The 22,424-nt window shown below is 49.1% G+C and overlaps 1 protein-coding gene across 1 annotated transcript in view; it reads left to right on the top strand.

Moving 5' to 3' along the window:
• Positions 1-22,424, top strand: part of LOC138567708 (tubulin tyrosine ligase 3-like) — a 673,617-nt gene that overhangs the window by 493,848 nt on the left and 157,345 nt on the right. The window contains exon 12 of the mRNA XM_069646178.1: positions 19,774-19,902. Within this exon, the coding sequence (XP_069502279.1) occupies positions 19,774-19,902 (129 nt within the window). The remainder of the gene's footprint in view (positions 1-19,773; positions 19,903-22,424) is intronic.

Consider the following 22,424-nt stretch of genomic DNA (forward strand, 5'->3'; position numbering starts at 1 on the left):
ACTGGCCTATGGGGCATGAGAGAGGGCAAGACCTGCAGTGCCAGCCTATGATACTGCACATGCGCAGACGGGCTCAGATTGGCCTATGGGGCACGAGGGTAAGGCCTGCAGTGCCAGCCTATGATGCTACACATGCGCAGACAGGCTCAGACTGGCCTATGGGGCACGAGGGCAAGGCCTGCAGTGCCAGCCTATGATGCTGCAGATGCGCAGACAGGCTCAGACTGGCCTATAGGGCACGAGGGCAAGGCCTGCAGTGCCAGCCTATGATGCTGCAGATGCGCAGACAGGCTCAGACTGGCCTATAGGGCACGAGGGCAAGGCCTGCAGTGCCAGCCTATGATGCTGCAGATGCGCAGACAGGCTCAGACTGGCCTATAGGGCACGAGGGCAAGGCCTGCAGTGCCAGCCTATGATGCTGCACATGCGCAGACGGGCTCAGACTGGCCTATGGGGCATGAGGGAGGGCAAGGCCTGCATTGCCAGCCTATGATGCTGCACATGCGCAGACGGGCTCAGACTGGCCTATGGGTCACGAGGGCAAGGCCTGCAGTGCCAGCCTATGATGCTGCACATGCGCAGACGGGCTCAGACTGGCCTATGGGGCATGAGGGAGGGCAAGGCCTGCAGTGCCAACCTATGATGCTGCACATGCGCAGACGGGCTCAGACTGGCCTATGGGGCATGAGGGAGGGCAAGGCCTGCAGTGCCAACCTATGATGCTGCACATGCGCAGACGGGCTCAGACTGGCCTATGGGTCACGAGGGCAAGGCCTGCAGTGCCAGCCTATGATGCTGCACATGCGCAGACGGGCTCAGACTGGCCTATGGGGCATGAGGGAGGGCAAGGCCTGCAGTGCCAGCCTATGATGCTGCACATGCGCAGACGGGCTCAGACTGGCCTATGGGGCCGAGGGCAAGGCCTACAGTGCCCACCTATGATGCTGCACATGCGCAGACAGGCTCAGACTGGCCTATGGGTCACGAGGGCAAGGCCTGCAGTGCCCGACTATGATGCTGCACATGCGCAGACGGGCTCAGACTGGCCTATAGAGCACGAGGGCAAGGCCTGCAGTGCCCGACTATGATGCTGCACATGCGCAGACGGGCTCAGACTGGCCTATAGAGCACGAGGGCAAGGCCTGCAGTGCCCGACTATGATGCTGCACATGCGCAGACGGGCTCAGACTGGCCTATGGGGCCGAGGGCAAGGCCTGCAGTGCCAGCCTATGATGCTACACATGCGCAGACGGGCTCAGACTGGCCTATGTGGCACGAGGGTAAGGCCTGCAGTGCCAACCTATGATGCTACACATGCGCAGACAGGCTCAGACTGGCCTATGGGGCACGAGGGCAAGGCCTGCAGTGCCAGCCTATGATGCTACACATGCGCAGACGGGCTCAGACTGGCCTATGGGGCCGAGGGAAAGGCCTGCAGTGCCCACCTATGATGCTGCACATGCGCAGACGGGCTCAGACTGGCCTATGGGTCACGAGGGCAAGGCCTGCAGTGCCAGCCTATGATGCTACACATGCGCAGACAGGCTCAGACTGGCCTGTGGGGCATGAGAGAGGGCAAGGCCTGCAGTGCCAGCCTATGATGCTACACATGCGCAGACAGGCTCAGACTGGCCTATGGGGCATGAGGGCAACGCCTGCAGTGCCAGCCTATGATGCTGCACATGCACAGACGGCTCAGACTGGCCTATGGGGCACGAGGGCAAGGCCTGCAGTGCCAGACTATGATGCTGCACATGCGCAGACGGGCTCAGACTGGCCTATGGGGCACGAGGGCAAGGCCTGCAGTGCCAGCCTATGATGCTGCACATGCGCAGACAGGCTCAGACTGGCCTATGGGGCATGAGGGCAACGCCTGCAGTGCCAGCCTATGATGCTGCACAGGCGCAGACGGCTCAGACTGGCCTATGGGGCACGAGGGCAAGGCCTGCAGTGCCAGACTATGATGCTGCACATGCGCAGACGGGCTCAGACTGGCCTATGGGGCACGAGGGCAAGGCCTGCAGTGCCAACCTATGATGCTGCACATGCGCAGACGGGCTCAGACTGGCCTATGGGGCACGAGGGCAAGGCCTGCAGTGCCCGACTATGATGCTGCACATGCGCAGACGGGCTCAGACTGGCCTATGGGGCACGAGGGCAAGGCCTGCAGTGCCAGACTATGATGCTGCACATGCGCAGACGGGCTCAGACTGGCCTATGGGGCACGAGGGCAAGGCCTGCAGTGCCAACCTATGATGCTGCACATGCGCAGACGGGCTCAGACTGGCCTATGGGGCACGAGGGCAAGGCCTGCAGTGCCAGCCTATGATGCTGCACATGCGCAGACGGGCTCAGACTGGCCTATGGGGCATGAGGGAGGGCCTGCAGTGCCAGCCTATGATGCTGCAGATGCGCAGACGGGCTCAGACTGGCCTATGGGGCATGAGGGAGGGCAAGGCCTGCAGTGCCAGCCTATGATGCTGCACATGCGCAGACGGGCTCAGACTGGCCTATGGGTCACGAGGGCAAGGCCTGCAGTGCCAGCCTATGATGCTGCACATGCGCAGACGGGCTCAGACTGGCCTATGGGGCATGAGGGAGGGCAAGGCCTGCAGTGCCAGCCTATGATGCTGCACATGCGCAGACGGGCTCAGACTGGCCTATGGGGCATGAGGGAGGGCAAGGCCTGCAGTGCCAGCCTATGATGCTGCACATGCGCAGACAGGCTCAGACTGGCCTATGGGGCACGAGGGCAAGGCCTGCAGTGCCAACCTATGATGCTGCACATGCGCAGACGGGCTCAGACTGGCCTATGGGGCACGAGGGCAAGGCCTGCAGTGCCCGACTATGATGCTGCACATGCGCAGACGGGCTCAGACTGGCCTATGGGGCACGAGGGAGGGCAAGGCCTGCAGTGCCCGCCTATGATGCTGCACATGCGCAGACAGGCTCAGACTGGCCTATGGGGCATGAGAGAGGGCAAGACCTGCAGTGCCAGCCTATGATGCTGCACATGCGCAGACGGCTCAGACTGGCCTATGGGGCATGAGGGAGGGCAAGGCCTGCAGTGCCAGCCTATGATGCTGCACATGCGCAGACGGCTCAGACTGGCCTATGGGGCATGAGAGAGGGCAAGGCCTGCAGTGCCAGCCTATGATGCTAGTATGGACCACTTTTTTGGCCAGCGTGGACCATATACACAAGTTAGTACGATAGTTTTAACCAATGTTACTACACAAATATGCTTTTAATTGCTTTATTTGTAATATATTTGACCAAACACACACAGCTGGTAGCGGTCACATAGTTGGTTACTCTTTCGTTGTTGGCTGGACCGATTTGATGTCCCAGGTACAGCCGGTCCCATGTGCAGACAGCCATAGGCGCGGCATGGCTCGCATGCACCTTACACAGACACTCAGGGCACTGACCAGTGCTGGCCCCCACACTCAGCCCACCCCCCAACCCCTGCGCTCTGCCCAATGCCACCCCCTCACCCCACACGTCCCCCTCCTTGCAGCGAGGAGGAGGCAGAGAGAGCTCAGCAAGAGGGAGAAATGGAGAGCGAAGGAGAGATACAGAAGGGAGAGAGCGTGATAAGAGATGCTGAGAGCAGGGACGTCATTTCACCCAAATGGTAGGATTAGCGGAAGTGACTTCACACGACCCCTGACCTCTGACATAACAGGAAGTGATGTCATTTGTCCCCACCCCGAAGTGATATCACGGGAAGCATGGAACATGACCTTTCGCCCCTTGACAAAACAGGAAGGGGCATCACATAGCATTGTTCCTAACCACGCTACGAAAAATATGGTTACGATATCATGATCAAGTGAAATATCATTAATATCAGTGTGTATAGGCCCACATTACTAAATTACTGTGAATGCAAGCAGACGTCCAAGGACAAACGATAATGATGTGGCTTTATATAGAACACATATACAAGATCACCCAACCTGTGCTGTACTCATTTATCGACCTCAGAAGGATGAAAGGCTGAGTTGAGGCGTTTAAGAACAGCCTAAGCCAGTGACCCACCCCCTGAAGTGTGCCTGAAATAAACCTTTAATGAGCCTCACAGTTATTATATAGAATTCCAGAAAGACACATTATTTGTTAGTCCCATTCTTTCTTACTTAGGGTCACGGCTCAAAGTGTTAGACTTGTGGAAACCCTGTTCTTTTAAAAAACATTTTATTTAAGAGGCTTGAACAAGAAAGCCAGCCTCTCCCGAAGCAAGGAGCCACATGGCCCGGGCCACCGCTCAGAAACTTGCATTTAAAAAAAAAAGTCTTTTTTTAGGGGTAGCAAGGGAGACCTGAGGGATCGCAGCTGTGACCCCGGGCGACCTCTAAATGACGTCCCTGGGTGAGAGAGAGGCAGTGCACTCAGAGAAAGGGAACAGATAGCCACCTCTAAATGACATCCCTGGGTGAGAGAGAGACAGTGCACTCAGAGAAAGGGAACAGATAGCCACCTCTAAATGACGTCCCTGGGTGAGAGAGTGTGCATCGCACGCACACAATTTCAGGGGTGGACTAGAAACCGAAAGAGGCCTTGGAAATAATTTTCAAAGTGGCCCCATACAGGGGTGGACTGGGAACTAAAAGAGGCCCTGGAAATAATGTTCAAAGTGGCCCCATATGACACATTTTCAGCAAGCTCAATGATTTTCCTATGAGAAAATTTGGAAACACCACACAAAAGAGGCCCAGGGTGCAGAGGCCCACCGGGAAATCTCCAGAGTTCCTTATAGGCCAGTCCACCCCTGGCCCCATATTACACATTTTCTGGAAGCTCAAAACTTTTCTATGAGAACATAATAAATAGGTTGTTCCCCCACACGAGGCAGAGGGTGCAGAAGAGGCCTACCGGGAAATGTTCAGAGTTCCCTGTAGGCTATTCCACCCCTGCACACACTGCGCCTTCAACGACAGCGTGACAGACAGGGGTCACAAGGCGGAGCATCACAGCGGAGTCCTCTCGGGCACCTCCACACGCACCACACAGGCATCGATAGATGAGGAGACGGAGAGACTGCGACAGAGTGTGGGAGGGAGGAACTGGGAGAGAGAGATAAAGAGAGGGAGGGTGGGGAGGGGGGATACAGGCTCACAGATTCAGAAAGAGAGAGAGCGAGAAATCAGTATAGTGGGCGAGAGAAAACAGAACTGCAATGAGAGAGAACGAGCCAGAGCACACTGAAAAGAAGAGAGTGAGAAAGAGGACGCTCAATGACAGAGGAACAAAGAGTAGGGCACACTACATCAACAGAGGAAAGGGAACATAGGGCGGACACCCCGCAACACATATGCTACCTATAGAGAGGAGTGGAGGGGGCTGGGGCTATGGGAACACACAGGTGCAGAGACAGCAAGTATGTGTTTCTAAAGAGCGTTTTGTCCCGATTACCCATAAAAAGATCCATTAAAGATTTAGCAATGCTGGAAGGTTTAGCTGCTGAGATTAAACCCCACGATCCTGCAGGGTGAATGCGGAGCTCAAGCGTGCACGCTTATCTCACCGATTCATCTGGCTCCGCCTTTCAACCTTCCAGGGTCAACGGAAAGACAATCAGTAGAGTAACATAGAACGCTACAGCGTTTCAAGCCTCTGGCATCAAAGGATATGTTCAAAGCCAAAGTTACTATGTGAATTATTAATGGTGCTTCTTGATTGGAATCAAGGGTATTGGGCGGTGTGGGTTAAATGTGGCGGAACTAACATATACTGTCAAGATGGAGGTGAATCTGCTGGATTTCTGGTAATTTTTGGTGGAATTACTGCTGCGGATCGTAGCGGTAATTCCGCCAAAAAAAACCTTTGGACAAAAATGGATATTTACTCAACCACTTGTAATCCAGTAGTTATTCCGCCGGACCAAGTGATGGTAATGGTAATTCCATTGGGTGGTATTCCACCTGATTTGCCGCCAGAATACCGCCCAACTCGTAATGACCCCTACTTTCATTGCCGTCTACGTTGACAAGCTTCTCAAGCTGCAGCTGGAAATATGCATTTCTTCTAAACTGGATTTATATGCAGAAAACTTGGCTCTGATCAGTCCAGTTGCTCCAGCAACTGGCACAGGAATGTGGACATGTCCCCTTCCCAGTTGGCTAATACTGAAAACAAGGTTGAGGGATGAATCAGCCCTTTGGGCATTGATGAAGAGCCACCTGTGCCCGAGTTGGCATCGAGATTCTGTGCTGCTGCATGCCCACAGCGGTGGCTTGCCGAGACGCACGCAGTGTCAGGCTGGGGCACCAGAAAGCTGTAGGGCGATCTGGTGTTTACCCATATAATGCCAGGGAGAATCCAGCATCAGGTTAGGAGAGTCCACACCTTTATAGGAGTGGTTTCCCCCTCCACTTGGCCAGGGCATATCCACAAAGAAGAATGGCGAAGAATATAGGGCTAACAGACGCATTTGTAAAGCACATGTTCACCCCCGAAGGGGCATCTTGGTGCTAATAACAGATGTTTATTGTTACCCAACTTAATGGTACTCATTTTATCAACCTTGGAAGGATGAAGTGCTGAGTGGTCCTGCCTGGATTTGAACCCGTGACCATGAGATCAAACACTGGCCCCTGTAGAGGATGCATTAGTCCACTGAGCCACAAACTGGGGTTAAAAGCTACAAGACCAATTACTGCTCGGAGAAAGGGGCGGGAACACTTTACCAACCAAAAGCGTGATGTCTAAAGAAGCAATGGGTGGGGGGTGCAGTAAATAGACACTGTCATCGGTAGAAAGAAGAGATAATGCTCAGTCCGCTCACACGTATATCTGTCTCGCTGAAGAACTATTTCCTTGCTGGCCAAGCCTGGAAAAAGCCTAAGATCATTTCCTTATTGACAATGCTAAGAGATTGGAGAAAACATCTGGTGAGAGTTGCCTTAGTGATAAAGCCAAAAGGTTGAAAAAGGCCTAAAAGAACATTGCCTCATTGAAAAAAGCTAAGAGGCTGATGAAAACCTCTGCAGAGTGTGACCTATTGGCAAAGCCAAGAGTTTGGGAAAGCCAAGAGGTATGACAAGGCTTCGAATGATTGTTGCCTTACTGGAAGAGTCAAAAGGCAGTAGAAATCCTCAAAGGAATGGTGCCTAAATGAAAAAAGCAACAGGTTGGGAAAAGCCTAAGGAGAACGTTGCTTTATTGGAATAGCCAAGAGGTTAATGTAAACCTCTGCAGACCGTTGATCTATTGACAACCCCAAAAGGCATAGACAAGGCTTCTGAAGATTGTTGCCTTATTGCAAAGCCAAAAGATTGTAGCAAGCTTCGGCAGAATGCTGAAAAAGCCGAGAGATTGGCTTCCTCCAATCAAGACCACCAGCAAGACTATGGACAGACCGCTTTTCTGCCAATGCAGGTGCAGCTACTTGACATGTCTCGGGAAGTTAATATGCAGCAGCCCAACGAGCTTTATAGGCCCAGGAAGCACAGTGCCACCCAGTGTCAGCTGATAGGCACGTTCTGTGTGTCCTGTGTGGCATTGTAAGCATCCCCAAATCCTTAAATCTACCTGCTAGCCTCTGCAAAGGGCCCAGACCCGAATAGTTCAAAAGGCAATCTACAGAGGTTCTCCGCTCTCTAGAAAAGACATCTCTTAAAGACTTCAGTTCTTATTCTAAGGACTCGTGTTGAAAGTCTTTGACCATTCTATTGGCTCCCGCAGAAAATTACAGGATGGGCTAATTCTATCCAAACTAGCCCTATGCTAAACCTAATTTGCCAACTAATCTTTACTTATCGTTTCACTACAAATAGCCAATGTAACGGTGCTCTGGTACCTACCTGGCACCGAATTTCAGGTCTCATTTGAGCATTGCCACCGAGTACAGGGAGGGCAAAGAAGGCAACTTCACCCTGACTTCTGTAGCAACGGGGTGCAGGAACCAAACTTTACCCCTGGGGAGATTGTTACCTTTTTCAGCTGCTGACTCTACTTCCCAAATGAGACTGCATGTATTTTCATTGCTTCAGGAGATAAACACGATTAGCTCTTAAACCATTTATACAGCGCTGGCATTAGGCTTGATTTTCCCGGATCCGGCTAAAAAGGTCTTGCCAGATCTGGAGAAATCCATTTGCACCCTTAAACTATTTTAGCCCCTACTCTAAACCAGGCCTCAGAATTCGAACCCAGGTCATTAGGATGAGGGCAGACACTTGCCCACAGGGCCCCTTAAGCATCTGATCAAGAGCCCTGTGCAGTCGCTTCTTGTAATCTAGAGGAAATATTTGAGTACTGCTTTTTAGGTTTAAAAGGTGTTCACCTTTTATACTTTGCTTGCAACATTTTAGGAAACGCCCGTACCTTGAGTTATTTTCCAGGTGTTCATGATTGTTATGTCTTGCTCGGGGGCACCCAAGCAGTATTCCAAAGTGCTGGAGGCACCCAACACGACAGTTTATGCCGCAGTCACACGGCCTCCAAATGACAGGGAGGACACCCTGTATCCATCGGGATCACCCGGTCGGTTCAGTGGGCTGGGATCACCGAGCAGCAGTTCCTAGCTCTGTGGGCTCACGGGCGAGGGCAACACAGATGCAGAGTGGACATGCAGGGGCTGTGCATTCTTGCACGAAGATGCAGGGGGAGGGCAGAGTTACCACTCAGAGGCTCCGCCTGTTACGGGGGCAGCATTGCCTTCAGGGACACTGCCATAATGAAGGGTTCTGCAGGGCCAGGGCCTCTGCATGCAAGGCTGCGTTGGTGCAGCGCTGCAATAACCACAGCATGCAGGAGTCTGATGGAATGATTGATGAGGGGCTGTCTGTCTTCTTATTACTGATAGATTTTATCCATCAGCTGTGATTTTTGGATACTGAGGCTTGAGCCTCATTACTCCATCTTCTCGGGTTGAGGATGAAGTCGTGGGTTAGGATTCTTCTTGGTCTGTGTGGGCTTGTCACAGTAAGGCTGGATTCACAGGGTCTTCGCCGTGATGGGCCGTGGGTAGTGGTCGAAGGGGTTTGCAGTGGTGGCAGTGAGTCTTCTGATCAGAGGGTTCAGGTTCTGATCCAGTCCCTGGCAGAAGTTCTTACTCAGCTTCGCTAGATGTTTTTCCAACATTTCGATGTCCAGTTCTCTGTACATTGATGAGCGGTAAAATGCTTGTCCCTTTTCTTGTATTCGTCACCTGGTGCACAGACAGGTGACACCAGCACGAGCCCTTAGCAGGGACTCATTATTTCTTAACGGGGGAGCACACGATTAGTCTTCTGAGAGGTAAATGTTTATAGTGGGTTGAGAATGCCCCCTCTGCTTCTCCCCCATCGCTGCATAGTAAAAATCAATCATTTTCCAGAACTGCTTGTGCATGAAATGCAGTTGCTAATGCAGTGCCTTTTAAAAGTATCAGGCATCCACCTGCAATACTGAATGCTTTAAAGTCGGGACAGGCCCCAAAGCAGAACATTGCCAGCTTTAGCCCAGCCCGTTAAAAGACCTCCCAACTCACACGCTTTTGGCGAGTGTAGCCAGCAACAGAATCAGTCTGCCCACTGTCAAACCCTTACGCCATCAATTCGTAAAATGCACCCTTTCACCTGGGAAGGGGTCGGGTACAGTTGCTTGCATAAATTCACTGGGGCCTGTGATCATAATCATTTTTGCCGCCATAGTGTAAATCAGCTATAGGCACCCATGCGCTTGAGTTCAAAGACTATGCAGTGGTTTTGTATGTGCTCCTGTTGACATGACTGGCTTAGCTTTTTACAGTTCGATTCCCTTCCAGGACGAGGGACAGGATTGAGCATCTGACGGGCCACTTTACTGCGCTCTCAGGCGCTAGACTCACTGGGCGCCACTCCCTCCTCGCGCGCAAGTGCCGGTCGCGGCGCTGCCCAGACGCTACTCACAAGAGCGGAAGACGCTGCTCTCTCGCGCGCGCTGGCACGCGGGCCGCGCAGGTACCCCACGCCGCTGTCGGGTCTGGTTCGCAGTCTCGCGAGACCTCCTGAGAATGGACGCTAATCACGAATGCTGGCGCGAGACTTCCGGTACGGCGCCATTGATCCATTCTGCTTTACATGGGGACTTCCCTCTTCCCAGGCAATATCGTTTCATGGGGAGTTTTGATACAAGTGAAAAAGACAGCCAGTCACCATTCTCCCGAATCAGAAAGTGTTCAGTTATTCTGAAGCCCTTTCCTAGACTGCTCATAAATTCCCATAGGGTGATCAAGGTCATGTCCCCCACGGAAAAGTGTTACTGTTGGGGGTCCTTGGCTGATTTCCTATGAAAGGCACTTATGGAGACTTGCACTTCCACAAGGTTCCATGCTGCGTGGGTGTAGGCCGCAACCCAGTCAAGAACTCTGACCTCCCCTTCCTTCTTGGAATGGGAAAGGGTTGCTCTTTCTGCAATGCAAGTTCATTAAGGAAAATAAAACAGCACAAAAGAGCCACGCAGTGAAACTCACCGAGCTTCCCAAACATATAGCAATGGAGGTAAAGCACCTTACCCCGAGGACCACCACAGCCTGCCTGCAACCACCACTGAGTGTGCGAAACCTGACAACCGCCAAGAACTGCAGAATGAAAGTTAAGTCTGCTGGCGGTTACCCTCTATTCACGGTCTATAGAAGTAGAGTTCAAAGTCCTTAGGCTTGTACTGTCCAATTTTCCACTTTCAGCAACCTCTGGTCATTCTTGTAATGCAGCCATTGGTTCTCCTGTGGAAGGGTCTTATTGTGTGTCTTATACGTACATTCCTCTGAGTTGGTAGCACTTACCTCCGGGGTGCATCAATGCACGCAAGTCCATAGATGGTTTGGTTGTGGTTTACAAATTGTAGTTCTGTTTGATTGCAAGAGTATATTTTCAGAAAGATGCACTCGATTTGCGGACAGACAATTTCCTAAGCCACATTTGCGATTATCGATCAGGGTATACTTGTGTGGTGGGGTCCATATAGGTACTGCATCTCCCACAGCTTTTCTTGGTTTCAGCTGAAGGCCCAGCCGGCTCAGGGAAAACCACACTGCTGGTTGGGTCATGTCCGTCTTTCCCCACAGGTGATCACTGGCGCAACACTCGTTTGTTCCAGTGACTGCAGGGGCTCCTTAGTCTGCCTTTAGGCCCACTTTCATGTGGCCCTCATCTCATCCTTTCGTCTGGCTCTTCTCTCTCGTGATATTTCTCATCACAAGCTTTTGGGATACTGGGGTCTCCTTTTCTGTACGTTGGTACGTTGCCCAACACTTTCACTAAAGCTTATGTGTTTGCCTTCTTCATGGTTCTGTCTTAGGTGTTAGCTTTCCTTATCCTCCTCACTTTCCTTATTTGTTCTCTTCGTTTTTTGGTACTCTTTTCTTTCTCATTCCCTAATTCTGATACTGTATCCTTCCACTCCCTAGCATCCATCTCTCTTACTTCTGTGTTTTCTTCTTAGAGCTATTGCATTGACTCCACTCTCTTCCCCCCATCTCGTTTCCTTTGTCTCACAATCTTTCTTTCACTCACTTCCTCTTCTCCACTCACTCTGGTTGTATTTCCTGCCTCATATTTCTGAGGCTCACTTCTCTCCGGTCTCTCCTTGTTATAAATAACCTATCATATCATATCATATATCCTGGTCCTGTCATTTCACTTTCCCTATTAGTGCACCATTATCTCCCTCCTTGGCATTTGCAAGACTTTTCCTTTCATTATCTCCTCCTTTTTCCTAGATTGCATAATCCCCATCTCTCTCAGCTCTATGATCTAGCCCTTCCTACTCTGAATCCTCCGCTCCTTTTCACCAGATACTAATCTTTGCCACTCTTTCTTTGTCCTCTTCCTCTGTACTTGCATTATTCTCCTCTGTCACTCCACTACTCTCTTGTGGGTCCTCTGCATCCTATCTTCTAGATTGTGTTTCCTCTGTTACTCCTTTACTCTCTCACAGTCCCTCCTGCTCCTCTCTGCTAGCTTTTTCTTTCTCTGCTACTCCACTCTATTGCAGGTCAACCTAATCTATTCTGGTTTTCTCATCCTTTATTGCTCATCCTCTCTCTAGCAGACCCTCCTCCTCCTCCTGCATACTGGATTCCTCTTTTTCCGTTATTCCACCTCTATCTCGCAGGCCCTCCTCCATTCTACTTTCTCACAAGCCTTTCCTCTTCTTCTCTTCTCCTCTGGTCGCTTCCTCTCATTTCCTCGTCTTTCTCCCTCTCTCTGCACTCCCATTTTACTCCCTCCACAACTCTGATTCCTGCACTTTCTACCAGCCAGTCGCCACCCCCCTTTCTAATCTTCCAAATGTATATACCCATCACCATCCCAGTCCTCCCGGTTAATCAGGCTCCCCTGTGGTAGATTCTTTTTGGTGACTCATGATTGGCTGCATGTTTCCAGCTCCCCTTCTGTCCTGGGTGAGTAGTCCTCCTACTGCCAGACTGTCAAACCTCTCCCTGCCATGTTTAAGTCAGGAGTGCCCAGTAGGGAAGCTATCTGACTTCCACAACGAGGGAAATTCCATATTCCCTCTGTTCAGCTCTTGTAAACATCTTTACCTATGCTAACCCTCAACAGGAAATACTGTGTACTGGAACTCCTCGGCCTCCTGCAGCCATAACAACCAATTCAGCAGGAACGGCCTCAGGTACCGCTCTACCACCTGCCACAACAGAAATGCTTGTTACTTGGTCCTCACAGTAGAAATAGGCTTCACAGCCCTTGTTGCTGCGTCCACCGTGGCCTGTCTTTATATCCAGGAGTGGCAAGAAAGTATGTCAGATCCTGATTCATTTCTCCACAGAAGCTGCTGGCCCCACAGGTCCCCCAAAGATGTGCAGTCAACTACTGAAGGTCACAGCAGAAGTCTCCACACCCCAGAGGGAAAAGGGGAAGTGGGAGAAAATAAAAACAGAACACAGGTCGCTCTCTCTCTCTCTCGAAACAGCTGAGCACCTGCAGAGGGTGAGAACATTATAGAGTTACTTTCTCTCAAAATATCTCTCTCCTACCTAGTTCCCCTAGAAAAGATTTATACCTGTTTAGCCTTCCTTAAATCGGAAAGGCTTGTATTTAAGAAGTTTCCTTGATAGTTCTTAAACTTTTAGAATCGATGAAAAAACTTCTTTTAGTCATAAACAATAATTGTTGCAAATTCTTTAAATTAATTGTCTTTTTGAGTTAACTGGTAGAAGATGCTTTATGAGTTGAATTCTTCCAGAATAAATAGTTCCACATGTATATTCACCTTAAATCATGGAAGCTAGGAAAGCAGATTGCAAGTTCAAACTGTCAGACACCTAATAGTTCACTTCCAAAATGGCTTATGTCCTTTTGTCCTTAGAGAAAAGTAAACTGTGACTGTATTCCTGTGAGAACCATTTAAAAAGTCTCTTTTTCAAAAGAGTTCTAAAATTGCTGGTTTGAATTGATAGATAAATCTTTAGATTAAATCTTCTTTTCAAATGAACCTTTTCTTTACTTTAGTGAAAATGTTTACATGTCTTTTCTTTCAAAGAATAGTTTCAAAATTACATATCATTCAAAATACTATGCTCATAGTGTTGTTCATATCTAAAGAACATCATGTTCCTGAATTACATTGCTAAATTAGACATGAATATATTAAACACTCCTTCCTTGCAGTTAACACGCACAAGGAAATAAGAACAGTGGCTCTCCTGCACATATAATGAAAGAAGTGTTTGATCAAGACACCTCTTCCTAATAATACATGCGCATTAATATCAAAACTGCAATATTAAACAGAACGAAATGGCAAGCAAATGTAAAGCGCTTCAGAAAATCATAAAGAAACCACATTAACTTCCAATCTGCTGAATCTTTACATAACAACACTCTCTGAATAGTTTGATTCCTAAACCTAGCTAAATATCTAAACTATATTTTAGAACTTGTTCATTAACCTTCTGGTTCAACTTCTTCTTGAAACTACATGAAAATATATGAATTGAAAATAGTCTTTTTTCCTGAAGTTCTAGAGCGCAGCGCTCCCACCAAAATGACTGCTTGTCTTGTCCCACGAAGGTTAAACTCAAAAGTGGACTCATATCCAAGATATTTTATCTTCTGGAAACTTATACAGGGCCAAAACTTAGACTAAATAAAACACAGGACCTTCCTGCTTCAGGTGTGACAATGAAAGGCAGTTTAGAATCCTGCTGATGCTCCCTTGTCTCATTGTTCTCCAATCACCTTAGTGTTTACTAATGACCAATCAAACCCCTGCTTCCTTACCCCCATGTTGAACTGGGATACTCTCCCTCTGTTATAATGAAAGTTAAGGATTAAAAGGGTACTTAGAACCCATAATGTCTGCAAACCAGGTACTGTACACAATAAATGGCGACCACACAGACCCACACACCATCCCCTGAGCGCCCCAGATCCCTCAAAATAAGTACATGGAACGTGAACGGGTTGGGGTCCGGAATTTAGCGATGCCTTGTTCTGCAATTCTTAAACAGATATTCCCCTGACGTTGCCCTGATAAATGAGACACACCTAGCCGGGACCAGCTGCACATTCGTTCGTAGAACCAACTACCGATTGGCCCTACATGCGGGATACACAATGGGATCCAGAGGGACTCTTATCCTGATACATAAACGCGTCCCATTCACATCGCTAACAGTTGAACAAGACCCTCAGAGTCGCTATGTGGTGGTCATAGGAACCCTGGGACAAGAAACACTGGCCATTGTGTCAGTGTACTCCCCGCCAGGACTGGGAGAGGAACTCCTTGATGAGTTGGTCACCCTTATGGCAAAACACCAACCTGATACGTGGATTTTGGGGGGCGACTTTAATGACGTCATGTGCAATATAAAGGATCGCACTCACATCAGGGACCGCAACCCGAACACTCCCACCAAACTAGCAAAATTTGCGTCGGCCCTGGGCCTTCGGGATGTGTGGCGGCATCTCCGCCCGGTAGACGAGGCCTACTCGTTCCACTCGGAAGCACACGGGTCCATGTCCAGACTGGACTACCTCTTCCTCCCAGGCACTGATATACATAGGGCGACCGCTGCAGACCTACTCTCCCAAGGCATCTCAGACCACTTACCCCTCATGGCGGTACTGCGCATACAAAGTGAAACCCCACCCAGATCATGGAGGCTGAATAGCTACTCTCTGGGCTCCCCTGATCTTGTCGACCACCTCACGGAAGTAACTAATGAATATTTTGAAATTAATACCTCTACGGTCGATGACCCAGTCGCGATATGGGAAGCATACAAAACGGTGCTGAGGGGTGAGGCGATCTCCTGGGTAGCAAGTAAGAAGCGACTTCGGAAGTTGCTGGAGGCAGAAACTGATGTGGGTGATTGGGAAGCCAAATATGTTCGTGACCCAAGCCCGGAGACTCGCAGATCCCTTAAGGGTGCTAGAGAATGCCTTTGACATATCGAACTAGACAACGCCAGGCAAGCCCACCAATACTCCAGGGCCAGGGTCTATGAACACGGGGACAAAGCTGGGAAAATGCTGACCTGGCTCGAGAGAAGAGATGAGGGTCAACGCCACGTTAGAGAGATTATAACCCCGCAGAATGGGGAATGCCACTCAGACAGGGATATAGCACAGGCTTTCGCTGACTTCTATGCTACTTTGTATGCCTCCCCAGTGTCCCCTCTGGATCCCTCCCTACTGGACAACATCACCCTACCATTCCTATCGGAACAACAGAGTGCACAACTGGACTCGTCTCTCACCGAAGCAGAGATTGCCCAATTGCAGTCGGGGAAAACGCCGGGCCCCAATGGGTTCCCGGTCGAGACCTGGAAGAAATTGGGTGGGGAAAAACTGGCACCATACCTTCACAAAATGTTCCTCGGGGCCCGCGACCAGGGCGCTCTCCCGCCGGACCTGCGCAAAGCCACGATCGTCGTTATTCCCAAACCAGGTAAAACACCTGAGCAATGTACCTCTTATAGGCCTATCTCAATTCTCAATAGCGAAACCAAGATCCTGGCCAACCGGTTGGAAGCGGTAATTACCTCCCTGGTCCACCCGGACAAATGTGGGTTTATGCCACATAAATCGACACGTATGCATTTGCGGCGCCTCCACCTACTGCTGGAAAGGGCCCCTATCATAGACAAACCGCTTGCACTACTTGCCATAGATTTTGAGAAGGCGTTCGACTCGGTTCGTTGGGACAGCCTCTGGGAAACTATGCGAAGAATGGGATTCGGGGACAACTTCCTGGGATGGGTACAACTTCTCTACACAGATCCACAAGCAGAGATGAAGGTAAATGGGTGGCCCTCTGAGCTTTTCCCCCTGGGCAAGGGCACACGGCAGGGATGGTTCCTCTTCACCTCTGGAGACTTGGTTGCTCCGTCTTATATATGCTTTCTTAATCTTTGATTGTTGAATACTTGGCACTTGCACATTTTCACGCCTTTGCTTAATCTAAGAGAAATATGTCCTACGTACATAGCTTATCCTCTTCGACTCCTTTTGTGCCTTGCAATTGCTTCTTGCTTCCACATCCTTGATCCCAAGCCAATTAAACATTCTTTGTTCTTGTACAGCGCTGTATTCCAGCGCCTGTCAGCTCTGCAGCCTTGGTCTCTCTCCTTCAGGCTTCTCGCTTACTATTTATACAGAGTCAATGTCCATTTTCTCATCATGGCTGCTTTATCCATGTTGTATTTTCTACTGCAGCAAGATTCTGTATATCTCATCCACCTTGCGCTTCTGTGTATATACATCTACAGCATGTCTTCTTACTTCTCAGTATATATGATTTCTTCGTATTCGCATAAATGTTTACTTTGTCACTTCATTCACATCTTCATTCGTTAAGTATTTGTATAGTGTTTCAGTGTGTCCTCGTGTCTACTCTTTATGACTTACCTTTATACTTGTCAGACTGCTCTTATAGCTCTTCTATGTTCGGTGGTATTTGCAGACATCGTTCTAGCGCGTCAGTTCGAGTGTACATTTGATATGGTTGTCTGAGCGCTTAATGCCTCTCATATCTTCGATGCGGTATTGGGATGATACCTGGTGTCACACACAGTGTCTTCTTGTTCTTCTAATATGACGGAGGTGAGGGGTGGGCACTATAGATGAAGTGTACATCTGCCTCACTACACTAGCTTTCGCCAATAGTATATTGATACAATTACTGGACAGCCTGTCTCTTAACCTTGCAGTTACTTTGTTAGGATATATGAACTTTATGTTAGATTTCAGACTATGGTCTGCCAGAAATCCAGTTGTACTACCAGACAACTCTCAACGCTATGAGGACACACCAACGGTGAATTAGTGCTACTGTAAATAGAATACTGTAAGTACAGAGATACACAACTCTATCCTCTGATCCACTCTTTGAACAGCAAATGAGAAAATCGGCCTGCCAAGAGCATAGAATAAAAAAAACATATATATCATATACAATACACATGTATCAGAACTGAAGAAAGCCTGTCTGACCCCACGGTGAAGTACCACATCCCATCTGGTGGATGGAGATGTGCCAATCCAAGTTGTGGGCCCTATTCAGAAAACTTTGTAGAGCTCGAAGAAGCCTAAATCATTGGCCTCGGGGCAATGAGCCCAAAACACTGGAGAACCAAGATGGGACCAGCCCTTACTGCCTGGCAGCTCTTCTCAGGGCCTCATTACGAGGTTGGCGGTAACCCACCGGTGCTACCAGCGGGTTGCCGCCAACCTAGAAACACTGAATCCACCGCCTGACTTCCCGGTGCCACCGGGACATTACAAGTCCCGGCGTAGCGGGAAGCCAGACAGGCAATTCGGTAAGTCCCCATTCCCATCGCTTAGGACTCCACAGGAATGGGGACTCGGAAGCACCGTTGCTAATGGTGCCGGTGCTTGCATGGCAACTCTGCCTACCGGGTCCATTGAGCCCGGTAGGGTCAGAATTGACAGGCGCGGTGGCCCCTTGTAGTGAGGCAGTCCAGAAACAAGGGTGCCGGTAAGTGTTTCCGGGCCGCCACACTCGTAATGAGGCCCATTGACTTTTGGCAGCAAATAATTTAAATGGGACAGCAAAGGGAGATCTTGCAACAATGAGTTTCTTGTGGTAGGAAGGTCTTCCTTCTTCCCAGCTTGATGGGAAAGTCAAATGAGACAAACTGTCTAAAAAACCTTCAATGCAGAGTGCTTCTTACAAACTGTTGATACGTTGACGAAATTCAAATAGTCATGGTGGTAGATAACTATTGAAATAGTCTGCTCTACTTACAGAGGGATAGAGGGAAAAGGATATGTTCTCCTGTAGGACTGAGGTACAAGAAATGCATTTGACGGAAGAAATGAATTGGGGTGAGTGACGAACTAACCTATACTAAGTGGCGAACAGATGGCGATTTGAGGACAAATGTCTTCCACTCACAAGACAGATGGGTGGGGGAAGGACGACTCCTTAGCTTTTCCCCTGCACTTTGTCAGGTTTCCTATGTTTTGTATTGTATTTTGTAATCAATTCCTAAGTAATCCTCCTAAGTACCCTTTTTTTTATATTGCATTTTATTGAATTTAAACAACAACACAATCAACGAGAACCAAAAGAAAAACAAGATCAAAACATACGCATTCAAGGAACGAATCAGTAAGTGAAGGCATGATAAGAGTCAATTGGTCTCCATTTGTCGCCCATTCCATCTACAATTTAGTCTTGTGTCTTAGGGCATCATGAAGTTACTGGGATTCCCTCTCCACCCACCCATTTGTCCCAAATCTTAGAAGCTTTGGTCGGGCAGCCTCTTGCTTTATAAACTCTGTGCTCTAACATTGCAAGTGTTTCCATATCGTCTGTCCATTGTTCCAATGTTGGGGACTCTGGGGCTACCCATTTTTGTGCAATGTTCCGCTTCATCAGTCCTGCGGCCATGGATAGGAGCAGTCCTTCCCATTTATTAGTAGTGTTCTCGTCGGGAGAGCCCAACAACAACACCTTCGGGTCCAGTGTTATATTGCGGCCTAGCACCCTGGATAGTTCATTGCAGCATTTCCCCCAGAAGGTCTGGATCCACGGGCATTCCCAGAGGATGTGTATGAATGTACTACAGGACTCTATGGGAGTGGGGACACGGAAGCACCCGCACTGTTGCGAACGGTGCCGGTGCTTCCATGAAGGGTTGGCCTACCGTGGCCGCTGTGCCCGTCAGGGTCAGACCTGTCGGTCACATCGGCCATGGCAGGCAAAACATAGTTTGCCGGTCCGGAGACAAGGGTGACAGTGAGCTTACCGGCACCCTTGGTTTCCGGACCGGCTGTGTGGATTTGTACTCTATGAGATGAAATATATGTTTAGTGTTGAATGAAAGGCTTGGGAGGTTTGAAATGAGTTATAATAACAATGATAAGTTATTCTGTAGAGCAGGTGTCTCAAACCTTTTGCTGTCCCGATGTTCTGAACTACAATTTTCATCAGTACTGGCCAGCATAATCTATTGGCAGGGTTGATGGGAGTCAAAGTTCAAAACATCTGGCGATCCGCTGGCCTCATACCCCTGCTTTAGAGGGCACTGTTGCATACATTTATATATCACTGTGATTAATTCAAAATATACTCTTGCTGATATTGGCTGAATGGCATTTATCCAAATGTTATTGTTTCAGTCACCTAGATAACAATGCTTTCAGAGGGAGAAAAAAAAAGTATTTGATAAAAATGAAGACACAGCTAACACCACCGAAAGAAAATAACTTGTGTTATGACTTGCCTGATAAGTCACTTGTCAACCGTTTCTGAAAGTTGCCAACCTCAGTTGCCGTTCCTTTAAGTTGTTGTTGTCTTCTCGCTGTCTAGTCACGGCTCGTTCGGAATGAGACCCCCTATTTCATCTGGACCACACGGCGCGACTCATATGACTGCCGCTTCCTCCGGAAGGAGCAAATGATGAACCATTATGCCAAGGCAGGATCTTTCACAACCAAGGTGGGTACAATCAGCCACTGCCCTGGCATTGTGTATTTCCAGGGCAACTGGTGGAGAAATGTGAAGGGCTGAGGGCCACTTGTTGAGGTTGCTATCTGCTCAGATCAGAGGATGGGCTGCATCAATTACTGGGTCATTGATTGGGCAGTAAGTGGGTGGATTTGGTTAATTCGCTAAATCATTTCTGTGTTTGAGCGGAGTTACCTCCCAAATCCTTGGCTTTGCATCCCCCTTTCTAGAAAATGTGTGTATTAATAGGGTAATTTAGGATGGGTTTAATTCAAAGGTCTCTGGAGATACCTCATCTTTCCATGATGTTCATCTCTTTTGCAGTAGTGGAGTTAGTTTGCTTAATTGGTTATTGGCTGAACTGCAGCATTTAAATGTCAGTTGAGGTATTTTCTAAGTCACCAGTTTAGTTTTCAGGCTGTTTACTTTCCATCTCAGTGATAGAAGTGGCATATATCTGGAGCCAACTGCAAGCATTTACCACTGCCCGGGCCAGGGTCAGCAATAGAACTGCTTTACCTCCACCAGTCAAGGTTGCTTACCAGTCAAGCTTGTAATTAGGTTGCTAACGAGCTGGGCTAGTGCTGAGGACCAGAAACATTTGAACGTAGTGCCAGGGCACACTCTGTTCAGGCCACCTTTCAAAGTTGCCAGGAACGCAGAAGGAATCTGCCAGCAACAGCCCTTGTTTGTCCTGGTCCTCTGCACCCTTCTTCTAAGACCTTCATTTGCCTTGCGGTCAGTTCCCCGGTGCCGCATTTCCCCCTGTGTACCCCAACACAAATCCAGCCCTGACCTCCACACCCTACCAAACCCTCACTTACTGCACCACCCAATGCTGCTAGTTCTGATTCCTAGCCCACACTTCTCAGCAATTGAAATAGCAAATAGACTAGAGTGCTTGACTATTTTCGCTAAGAGAATCCGGAACGTGCTATTGGCGGAGTGCCAATTTTCCTTTACAAAAAAGTGATTAGCGGTCCATACAGTTATCCAAGGCGCTAATACATTAACCCCCCCATGTTGGTTGGAAGAAGTGGCCAGTAAACCTCCTGAGCCCCTGCGAGTTCCTCACTGGCTCAGGCTGACTCAGGCTGATAGGCCGTTCCTCACTGCTTACCTGACTCAGGCCGATAGGCCGTTCCCCATTGCTTACCTGATTCAGGCTGATGGGCCATTCCTTACTGCCTACCTGACTCAGGCCGATAGGCCGTTCCTTTCTACTTGCCTGACTCAGGCTGATGGGCCATGTCCATCCGCATAGAGGTGGTTAATGCTGCAATATATTTCTTTTGAGTGTCACATGCAAAGAAGTAATATAACTCCTTGGCCTCCCACTGCCACCCTGAGAGTCTTATTTTTACCCATTGGTATTCTTATGTTTTGCCCCATGCAACGAGTAAAGAACGCCATTAGCACCCCGGGTTACCAAAGTGCTAACCCAGGCTGTTAAAAAGAAATAGGCATTTTCATTAATTGAGCGGGAAGTGCGCAGCATCCTGTTCAATGAAGGAAAATGCTTTGCCAAGATGGCTGCCATGGTAGTAGAAGGCGGGCTCTAAACGGAGCCTCTCTTCCATTACTAAGGATGCCGGAAAAGGAAGAGGCAGGGGAGCTGCGGTGGCGGCCAGTGCTGCCACCACAATCAGGAAAGTGGGGTCCCTCCAAGATGTTATGCTCTCAACCAAGTTATAAACGCTGAGCCCGGAACACCCCCAAGGGAAAGGGGATAAAATAACAAACAGTTCAGAATCCAGGCCTTGACTCAGTAGGATATCTGCATGGGACGAGAAAGAATTACTGGTTAGCTTATGCATCCCAAATACCTTTCCACCATTCGTCATTCCCTGGTGCTTCACTAACTTTACCTGAATTTCCCTCTACTATATGCAGATGAATTTTGCAGGTATAACGTTGTGTTAAAAATGTTTTTTAACAGTTGTCTAGACCACTCCTAAAAGTTAAGGTGTCCAAAAGTTGTTTTCTTTGCTTCCATCAGCCTTCAAAAATAGTATAAGGGCCTCATTATGAGGCGGGCGGAATGGGTCTCTCGGTGCCGGTAAAGGTGCCGGCGCTGTTAAACCCATTCTGCCCTATTACGAGGATCCCTTGCGGGACCGGCTCTGGACGTCTGGTCAGACCAGACATCCAGAGAGGGTCCCACAAGGGGGATAGGGAGCTAAAAACGGGCCCGTTTTTAGCTCCCTCCCCATTGAGCCCTATGGGGGCTTGAATGGGAATGGGAAAGGTCCTGGTTGCCTGAATGGGGAAATACAGGGCCCTCCAAAGTCGGAATGCCCCGGTATTTCCCCATTCAGGGAACATGGACCCTGACCCGAGTTTGGAGACAGCCATGCCCAATAAGGACATGGCTGCCTCCAAACTCGTAATGAGGCCCTAAGTCTTTTGTTGCTCTCACATGCTTCTGCATAACTCTGCTTCTTCATTTCCGGAATCTCTGCTTTTGTTTGCAATAATTGTATTATATAGAGTAACTATTTACAAATATTATT

The sequence above is a fragment of the Ambystoma mexicanum genome, chromosome 2p (assembly GCF_040938575.1).
Source record: "Ambystoma mexicanum isolate Mex_15411 chromosome 2p, UKY_AmexF1_1, whole genome shotgun sequence".
NCBI lineage: Eukaryota > Metazoa > Chordata > Amphibia > Caudata > Ambystomatidae > Ambystoma > Ambystoma mexicanum.